Source organism: Mytilus californianus, unplaced genomic scaffold (genome assembly GCF_021869535.1).
Source record: "Mytilus californianus isolate M0D057914Y unplaced genomic scaffold, xbMytCali1.0.p SCAF_9, whole genome shotgun sequence".
Lineage (NCBI taxonomy): Eukaryota > Metazoa > Mollusca > Bivalvia > Mytilida > Mytilidae > Mytilus > Mytilus californianus.
In genome coordinates, this window is record NW_026262745.1 from 72,186,862 (window position 1) to 72,197,702 (window position 10,841).

Genomic DNA, 10,841 nt, shown 5'->3' on the forward strand with positions numbered 1-10,841 from the left:
AGCTCTTTTATAATTTGCAGTTTTTCAAAAATAATTTTTATATATTTTATTTTTTAGACCTATCACCCGGTGTGTTATGAGGATGCTCAAGAAGTAAGTAAAACAATACAAATACTTGATTTATTTTATATAGGTGAAATATATAAAGCTTCAACCATGCAGTTTCATTTTGCTATTTTTTTGGCAACATCTGATACAGTTTAAAAAACACAATGCAGGTACATGTAGTACATAGAATAAAACGATTGAAAAGAGATTTCCAAAAATTCATATAAGTTTACTTTCTTGGATATTGATGGCATTGTGATGTTAACAAGAAAATGTTATTGTCCCTCAGGAAAATTTATACAATACTAATATTTTGGTAACAAAATAAAAAAAATGTGGTCACCATGAAAAAAAAAATATGAACATCACTAGTTTGAAAAAGTATAAATACAGATTTTGTAGTTTCCACCTGTCCATAGTGGACACAGAGAGATCAAATCTTCTAGAAAGTTGCCTCTGCGTATCCTTTAGATTGGAAATGCCTTTTCTTTTCTTTCATCATAAAAAAATGAACCTTGTACAGAAGAAAGTTGCCCACCCATGAGAGAAAGGAGAGAAAGACAAAATTAACATGAGCTGTTGTGTAGGCTAAGAATTAAAGCAATTGTAAATTAAACAGACTGGCTTAAATGTTTAGATAAAACATAAAAGTCGAAATCTAACAATTATTGCTCTTTTCAGAATTCTACCCCAAAAGAAGATCCTGGCGCTAATCCCATGATGTTACAAATACAGAAGGAACTTGGAATGATTCCTGCGGACACTGTTGTCTCATTTCCTTCAGCTAATGTGATCTCGGTCTCTCAACACGATCATACACCCAAAGATATTGTTCCTGATATGCCACCCGAAACGGAAGGTGATAGTACTGCCAAAGAGGAGACAGCTCCATCATGACCCGAGTTGAAAAAACAAAACTAGTCATTCCTAATCTGTGATTCTGTGTGTACTCTTTTATAGATATTGTGAAAATGTTGAAAAAGAGTTGATAAAGAGAGAATGGTTTGAAGTGCTTTCCAAGATTTGAAAGATGAAAATTCATTGCTAGGCAATTTATATGATTTCTTGGTGCATTCTATGAATTGATCAGGAAGTCACATTGCTAGTGAACTTGGAAACAGAAACTACAATGCAATAATAGGTCAAGAAAGATCACTTGACTTACTAGCTGGTTCTTCGAATGGATCAGGTAGTCATATATGGTAGACAGTTTAGACTTTAGGGATACAGTTTTAAACTGGATGGGATTAGCTCTAATGCAAAGAATTTAAGTGTATAGTGGACGTAGCCGGACATTGCAGTAACTATTTAAGTGATGACAACTAGACTTTATTGGTCCGTTTATAATGTAATGGTCATAGTATGATGATCTACTCTCAGCTCAAAATGTTGTACATGATATTTTTCATTTTGTTTATAACAAATTTTTGTTTTGAAAGCATTGACTGTTAACATTTTTCTTTTTGAGGTCAGTTTCTGTTGATTTTGTAAACAATAATTATTTGTGAAAATTGTGTCACAAACTTGTTATAATATTATACTGGTAATTCATGTAAATGGCTATGTAAGAGGTTTATTGTGACATTCATTTATCTTGATTGTTTAAAATGTTTAGAAAACAAAAGTTACAAAAAAATGTAAAAATATGAAAAAAAGGTGTATTCTGAAGATGGGATGCTTTTGGCTATTTGATTTTTAGTCAGTTTAAATACATTCTTTTCATTGCACCATTTTCATGATCATTTAATTTCCTAAACATGATAAAGATTCAGTATATTTTGTGGTTTTGAAGTCGTTTTCCTGGAATGTGATAAAAATTGTCCTTTATGTTGAAAAGTAAAAGCACAAATGTGGCACATGTAGTTGCACATTATGGCGAGGGTCACAAGAATGAGAGAGGCAATTAGAAAAAAGTGTAAGGAACACATACAAGAAAAAGGATATAGGCATTTACATTCATTTCTCATTGTCATTCCGCAATTAAGTGCTATGAATTAATTTATTTGTATAAAGTTTTGATTTGTAAATTATTTTTGTTGAAGCATAAGTTCAGAAAATATTTCAGAGCTATTCCTGGAGCATGTTTACCATGGGAAAAAAAATTGCAAACCTCTTTCTAGTGCTCTCATTATGAATTTAAAATTATTGTATCAAGTTAAGATTCAGTCAGATTGTATAGCCATCTGTATCGATTTTAAATCTGTTTTAAAAGTTCCAAATACAGTATATCTATGAGAGCTATAGAATAGTTACGATGAGAAGTGTGTGAATTGGGCATTCTTACTAAAAAAAAAATATATTGATGTCTGTTTTCTGCCTCAAGTCATAAAAAATAGGGGTGTTTGGTTGGATACTTTCCTGTTTAATGTTGACAAAATCCATAAAAAAGTACATGTTTTCTGAGTCTGAATCAGATTTACACAAAGACTGAGTAATTCATATGCATTTATGCATGAAGGTACTTTTTCAATGTTCTGAGAACTTTTTTCACTCATTTGGTTTATCTTATTATTTTATAGCAAAAATAGAATTAGTAGTTTACTCCAAAGTTGTAAATCTCTATTTCTTAAATAATTTTTTGGAAAGGCAATAACTTTACAGGAAGGTGAAAAAATTTACCGTTGGTTTGGGAGACAGAAAACAGACAAGTTTGTTTTTTTGTTTTTTTGTTTTTTTGCCTGACAGGAAGTGCATGAATTGGGCATTCTTACCCAATACTTAAACGGTAGCAGTATTATGTAGGGTTATTTTTAGACATTATGCATTGTTGCAACACTTATATGGTATGATTACAGATTATAAAGATTAAATTCTTGTGATAACGCCTTTTTGTTGGAAGCGATTTTGCTTTGATCGTTATACATGTTATATTGAGTTTGTTGGAAAACAGTCTCAGAATTTAGAACTTTCATTACCGAAAAATCATTTGTTTATCAAGTTCAAAATAAAATCATTCATTTATCAAGTTCAAAATAAAATCAATCATTCATTTATTAAGTTCAAAATAAAATCATTCATTTGAAAATTTTGTGTTGCATTATTTGTAAAGGGGTATTTGGAAAGTATTTACTAGTATTTGTTTTTTAAATTTATAAATTGATAAATTCAAGTAAAGTAAAGTTAACTCAACATTTCTGACAAAGAGAGAAAAAAATACTAATATTGAAAATTTTTATAATAAAATTATATTTGATTATAAAGAATAATTTCTGTGTCAAGGTAGAATCAGCATTGTTTTGGTATGAATTAAGTAGACTTACATTTAAAAGTATTTGGTATAACAACGTGCAATAATGTAAGTATGGAAGTAGTTATTTGAAGAGTTGATTTTTTACTTTATTTTTATACATGTACTTGCAGTTGAAAACTCATTTTAATCAGACATTAGTAGTTGTCACAATATTTCATTTTCACAAATTCAGAGTTTATTTTTTCATGTATTTTTTTTCCATTGTATGAAACTGACTGTGAATGTAGGGTGAATGTGAATTATTTTAGATACTTAATGTTTTTGTTTTACACTGAATGCTTTAAATAATTCGGCAAAGATATTTGGTTGAAAAATCTATTATTTATTATCAGAGGAAATTTATTTTTATATATACTTAGCCAGCACTAATTTGATTTGAGTTCTTTATATTTTCTGGTGTAATTTTTTTATTATTTTTCCCCCGAAAAAATATATTTAGACAAATAGTAGATAAATAACTTAATTCAACACTATGATTATGATTGATAGAAATAATTTTTGAAAAAAAACTTAAAATTTTTTATGATATGAAAATTATTGTTGATAATATCTTTATAGAATTTTGAGATTTATTCAGTATAAAGAAAAAAACTAGGTATTAAGAGTAAATTGTTGTTTTAAATGATGAGTTCGAAAGTGTCAGTTATTTTATTGTTGTGTTGATTGAAAGAGAGAATATTTGCTGTGAATGAAAAGTAGATTATGTCTGTATGTTGGTATATTTTTTACTATCTTATCCTTCACAGGAGGCAATAAAAGGATATAAAGTTGATAAATGTGTTTGTTCCTTTGATTATTGATACCCCCCCCTGTGCTGGTATCATCCTTAAAAGTTCATCCATATCAGCTGTTCATCACTTTGACCTGACCTAAATTACTTTGACCAGAACTTATCATTGGTGTCATGATGTTTCACCAGAACTAATTTAGTTTTTTCGGTTAGTTGGTAAGAAAAAACAACAAACTTGAAAGAAAAAACAATATTTTTATCAAAGGGCAATGTTACCTTTTGCCATCACTTAGTGGCCGTCGTTGTACTCTTAAAAAAAACCTTCTCTATAACTAATAACCCAAATGTTATTGAACTTTACCTAATTGTTCCCTACGCATTTTAGTTTATAAATGGTATCCTATGATCATCAGGAAAACTGACAATCATCAGCAGGTATTTACAATCAGACAATCTAATTTTGAGGGATTGCCCTTGAAATATCCTTTTTAGCAAATTTCACGTTTTTTTTTTTTTTTTTTTTTTTTTGTGCCCGCCGTGGCGGAGGAGGCATTAAGTATTATACTTGTCAGTCTATTCTTTAACTTTTCACCGTTCTTGAGTTGTGTCCCTTTATAAATGGAAAAATTGCAAAATTTTGTCATTTCTACACTCTAACTTTAGTGTGCCTCAACCAAATATTATAAAAATCAGACAATGCTTATTAACACCAAACACAGATTAAGTTTGAATTTTTGTGGCGTCACTTTTGCTGTTCTTTAGTTGTGTCCCTTTGTAAATTGAAAATTGCAGAGTGTGATGTGTATTTCAAGCGAGGGCATCTGTATCCGAAGGACACATTAATTCTTCATTTATTTTTAAAATATTATTGATATTCAACCATGGCTGAAAGTGTCAACTGACAGTTCATAGGAGTTATTGTCCTTGAAAGACGATTCTACCTTTTTTTTTTTGATAAACAATAATAGATAGAGAGAAAATGTATAAACCAAAAATTTTCAGCAAAATAAGATGTACAAATATATAAACATGGCGGAAATGGTGAATTGACCCCTGAGAGGAATTATGAGTTTTACCCATTTTTTGCAGAAAATATAATATATATAGAGGGAAACTGTAAATAGCAAAAATGATCAGCACAATAGTATCTATAAAAAAGTCAAGATGGCGGAAATAGGCAACGGACATGATTTTTACCCATTTTTTACATTCTTGTTGAAAACTATAGACGTTAGAGAGAAACTTTAAAAAAGCAAAATAAGATCTTAATGTAAGTCAACATGGCCCAAATCAACAACCAACTCCTGACCAATCTGATTAAAATTTAGACCCATATTAACTCCCTCGCTCGTACATAAAAGGATAACGAAATCAGAGGTCTATATTATCATTAGATTGACTCCTGACATAACTCTTAACTTCAAACACATACCAAAGACCATTGGAGCTTCTTTCACAACCTATTCTCTATCATTTGTTGTCAAATAGGAAACATAAAAAAGTCTTCTCTAAAACCAACGAACCTGGTAGGGTAAAACTTATCCCAGGTTATCCAAAGAGATTTACTTGAAAAGTGGCAACTTATTTCCAAACCAACCAACAAGTATGGCGTTCACGACTTACAATAGATGTAGGAGTCTTAACAAAGAGACATGTTCGGGGAAAACTTCTTTAAATCTAATTACTGTGGATTCATTATTTTTCGTGGGTAAAGGTGAACCACGAACTAAAATTTTCAACGAAGTACAAATTTTCTTTAGGCTTGAATGCAGACTATGGCAAAACTATGAAATGAAATATCCATGAAAATACAACTTTTTCTCAATTCATGAAAATTGGTACTCACTAAAAAAATAAATGAATCCACAGTATATTGGTTAATACATTTTTGTTATGCATTAAGGTAACCTGATTTCTTTTTATAGCAGTCTGAAAATCAAGATGGCTACCTTTACAAAAGACAGATGAACAAAGGACAACAGACAACATATACAGAAAACATATGCATACAGATTCTATTTGAAAACTCTCATATTATGCAAAAATTTTATTCACTGAAACCTTTTAGCCAATTGAACAAAACTTGGCACAAATATAATAGATTATATTTGAAATGATTATAAAAATCCATAATTTGCATAGACTAGCTACAGAACATTCAATTCTCTGGTTTTCATATTGGCAAAAATCATGTGTCAACAAAAAAATCATATTTCATTAAACAAGAAAAAAATAGTAATAAAAAAAAAATTGAAAAAAATGTTTTCTTCATTTCCTCTCTCCACACCACAGCCAGGGATCACATGTCTACCTTCTTATGCTCGTAACAATACTAGCTTCTTTTTACAAGCCTAAAATAAGAAAGGGTTGCCTTAAACATTCATATAATATACATTTCTCTTTTGAATTAACAGATCGTGAGTTTATTGTAAATTTAAGATGTTTTGTAAACATATAACTTCTGACGTCATCTATTGTTATCTATATATGTATTTTTTATATTGTTTATGATAAGCCATATGTATATATTGTATTTGAATATACTGATGAGCCTTATTGTTTCTAGTGAATAAAGAATTTAAATTTGAAATGACTTTTTAACAATACTGACACCGGCGCGGATCCAGCCATTTTGGAAAGGGGGGTGGGGAGAGAGGGGGTCCAACTCGGGAATATGTTGAAACGTACATAAGTAAAAAGAAATATAAAAGGTTTTTTTTTAATCGCGAAAAAAAGGGGAGTTGAAGCAATACATAATCACTGCATTAAGCGAGTGGAAAGCGTACATACCTTCCCTTCGATTTGAAAATATATCATTGTTAGTATAACATTGTTCAAATTTTTTCGCCTCGATTGTGTCGACTGTATATATTCCATTCTCAGGAACTATGCCACCTTTCAAACATCCAGGATCCCGGCGACCCTGGGAATTATAGCAAGATCTCAATATTAAGACTTTTATTGAGCTTCCGTTGAGCCGAGTAATATTACCTTCAGCAATCAGCAATCTGTCAACATCATCTTCAGCTTGATCCAACAAATACTTATTGTATCCCATTACAGACCTGACTGATTTCAACTCACTCTCTGTAAAATGAAATTTGACAAATTTTGTACTAAGTCTTATTTTTTTTGTATGAAAAATTTCACAACGGTATAAAATGAAACTTCATCGCAATGAACATAAGGATATGTGATATGGTTGTCAATGAGACAATTATGCACCATACACCAAATGACGTCAGTGAATGTCAGCAAAGTACAGACAACCATACGACCTTCAACAAGGAGCAAATCCGATACTGAATAGTCAGCCCGACATAACAAAATGATAAAAAAAAGCAAACAGCTTGATTTATGTACAAAACAACAAACGAAAAAACAAATATGATAAAGAGCAATCAACGACATCCACTAAAATACATAATGGAGCGGGGTTTAACATGCTTGCAGGCGACAAACACTCCCCTAATATGGGACAGAACAGCATACCATAAAAACACATTTTAAGCAAACAAAGTGCTATTTACATCAGATTTCAGGATTTTTTTTCTTTCCAAGGTAACCTGCAGAACAGGTAATCCCTAGATCGATCGATCAATCCATCAATCAATCAATCCAGTAATTACCAATTAAATCACAATCAATCATTTTGTGATTTAAAATTTTAAATTCTTACCTATAAACATTTTAAGCTTTTTAAGCTCAGCATGGATTTTAGCTTCTTCAACATTAGCCAACATCTTGCTCAATGAAATTTCATTATAAGGAGTTGCCTGTTGCTTCCAATCTTTCTTAAAACGAGAAAATTGGGAAGACAACTCATTAATCTCCACCATCTGTTGATCCACGTCTTTAACAAGTTTTCCACAAGATCTGGCAAGCCTTCGTAGTGGCATCTCAATTATAGAGTTCTTACTTCGACAATCTAAATATAAATATTACTTTAACCACATGTATCAAGTTGTTTGTTTGTATTTACACTGTTCTTAAAAATACTATTGAAAGTGTATTCAGATTACGAATTATGTGTTTGTTCGTTTTCCACCTTACACCTATTTTCTGGTATAAAATTCATAAAGTATCTACAGATAATCAGGCCTGATTTTCATCACCTATCAACCAATTTATCGTGCTTTGAATACGTTTTACAACTATTTTCTGGAGTAAAAAAGAGTAATTACAGATGTATTAAACTGCATGTCTATAGCGTCTATCACCTATCAATCAATTAATCGAAGACTAGTATATAAATATTCTTTCACACAGAGATCAAGTCGGCAAGTGAAAAACATATGCTGATGTAGCGGTGTATGGGACTTTCAACAGTGTTTTTAAGCTTGATGTTTCTTACCGGTTATTATAGAAAATAATCTAACTACGCCGATCCTTAAAAAAGGCTATGTTTAAATGTAGTCTTACCTTCAAGATATGGTTGTAAGCCAGAAATAACTTTATCATTCTGAATACATGTCACTTTCATAATTGCCAGTTCTACAAAATAATTTAAACCGAACACATAATATACGTTTCTGACTAACGGCTTGTAAACATTTTAGATCTGTACATTTACATGTAGTGTCTTTTTTCTAACATACTGTTGTTGTTGATTTTCTGTCACATTGACGTCTGTCTCTTATTTAAACTTGTGGTAGCATCATGCGCCAGGGTCTGCATGGAAAGGGGGGTGGGGGTTCATTTCTTTATTATTTAATTTTTAGACCATTTTCTCTATTCTTTACTATTTTTACCCTTTGTTCTGCACTCTTTGTCCATCATTCTCTATTCAGACCCTTGTTCATGATCAACGAAGGGGTAGCGATGCTTCACTTCTAGTTTTTCAGCCGTCCTCTAATTCTAAACACGTCAAGTACCGCTTAATCCCAGTTAGTAAAACATGGTGCAATGATCATTAAAAAAAGTCGTGGTTTCCCGTTACACTAGATACATAAGTATTTCAACAATAAATGAAATAAGAAAAATTCATCTGACTTACTTTAGTCAGAGTATACATGAATACGTATACTAAAATATTACTTCTTAAATGATTTAAATGCTGAATGTTAATATAACTAACCTTTTATTAGCCTTCTATTCAGTTGACGGCGTTTGCGGACAAGATAACACATCATAAAGCATATAAAAACCAAAGCGACATCTATAGGATCAATATTTTCCTAAAAAGTAAAAAAATAAACAACCTAAAAATCATGCTAAAATCATGACTGAAGGCCAATTAGGGGGGGGGGGGGAGGGCTGCATACATTTGCTTTCTGACTTATTTCTATACTTTGTGTTTTCTTTTATCGTTAGCTTTCTTTCTGGTTGATTCATAGACGCGAAAAGGTCAGGCCTCAATGTGACTTTGAGATGAAGAACAGCAATTAAATACTGTTCCTTTGATTTTGGTTTAGACAATTGCTTTATGTTATTTTATTCTTTTTATTCCATACTATTAGTTATCTGAAGTTAACACGTTTCTTCGTAATTACCACTAGACATTAAGAAGCAACAATCAATCAATCATAATTACCTCAATATATCTTACGACATCATTACCAGTACTAAGCAATCCATCGACTTCCAGGAATTTCGATCTGAAAAAAAAAGAAAAGAAAACGAAATTAAAAAAAAAATGATAATAATAAAACCGTCCGTTTTTATAAACCAAAACTTTCAACAAAAAGAATCAAATTTCAAAAGAATTTTTTTATCTTACCACAAGCGGTATAAAAATCCCACTGAAAGAACATCATTCGATTTAACTGTTAAAACTAAATAAGAATTGTTTTGCATCGGCTTAAGATAAAACATCTTTAAAAAAAAAATAGAAACCCAACGACTCATTCAAACAAGTTGTAAAAGTTAAAATGTTGTTGTTTGTGATCTGTATTTAGATGAATAACATTCAGTGGTAGTTTTATTCTACTTGTATTTTAATGAAGATGTAAGTAAGAAAAACATATTGTTCTTTTAGTTAGATGATATCGAACTGACTCGGTGGTCTCGTGGTAGTGTGTTCACCTCTAATGCCGGAGGTCGTGAAATTTTATCCTTTGATATGTTGAACTTTTACATAATAATAATAATAATAATAATAATAATAATAATAATAAAGATAATAATAATAATAATAATATAATAATTATTATTGTAATTATTATGAAAATAATAAATACATAAATACATGAAATAAATATTCAAGAACTCAACTATGATTTGGTTTCTTTGTTTATATTTTTCAACACAAACCGCTACAATTATTGTAGTAGTTAGAAGCGAAAATATGCAATTTATTGTCAATAATTTATCCACCAAGAATTCGATAAAAGTATAAAATGAATTTATATCTACATACCTGAGCAATGGATCTTTACGGACGGTTGTCGCTTGGAGGAGAAAACATACCAAGATTATTGAAAAACGCATCTTTTTTTCCTTGTTCGTATATTACGTCTTCAGTCGATATAGAATCTCCCGAAAATCTCAGACGTTGTCAAAAGTAACGTGACACGTCATAAAGACGGACGAAGGTAACGCCATCTATCAAATAAGATACGACGTTCTCATACACATGTACATTGATATTCAGAAATAAGTTTTGGTGAGGTATTTTGATGATTGTACCAGAACCTATCGTCCAAATTTAAAATGAAGCGATTATTTCAAATAAATTGGTTGATTGATTATTGATTAAACTGAACGAGAAACTGCATACTATGTATACTATGTTTAATTTATACCTTAACACAGATAAAACAGATAGAATACGGGCGACAGTTTTACTATATATTAACCTTAATAAAAGAAGTG

General features: G+C 30.7%; 2 protein-coding genes across 3 annotated transcripts in view; one reads left to right on the forward strand and one right to left on the reverse strand.

Annotated features, from left to right (window-relative positions):
• LOC127716068 (pre-mRNA cleavage complex 2 protein Pcf11-like) overlaps nt 1-4,074 on the forward strand; it is a 42,614-nt gene extending 38,540 nt beyond the window's left edge. For both annotated transcript variants that reach the window (XM_052222156.1, XM_052222157.1), the window contains exons 14-15: nt 58-93; nt 730-4,074. In XM_052222156.1, coding sequence (XP_052078116.1) covers nt 58-93; nt 730-945 — 252 coding nt within the window. In that variant the 3' untranslated portion in view covers nt 946-4,074. The remainder of the gene's footprint in view (nt 1-57; nt 94-729) is intronic.
• Nucleotides 4,075-6,274: 2,200 nt separating this feature from the next.
• On the reverse strand, nt 6,275-9,620 carry LOC127715310 (uncharacterized). The gene is made up of 6 exons (XM_052221347.1): nt 9,562-9,620; nt 9,106-9,205; nt 8,451-8,522; nt 7,708-7,956; nt 7,020-7,115; nt 6,275-6,379 (listed from the first exon to the last, which is right to left on the reverse strand). Exons 2-6 carry the CDS (start codon nt 9,158-9,160, stop codon nt 6,372-6,374), a joined length of 480 nt encoding a protein of 159 aa, XP_052077307.1. The 5' UTR covers nt 9,161-9,205; nt 9,562-9,620; the 3' UTR covers nt 6,275-6,371.
• Nucleotides 9,621-10,841: the final 1,221 nt, after the last annotated feature.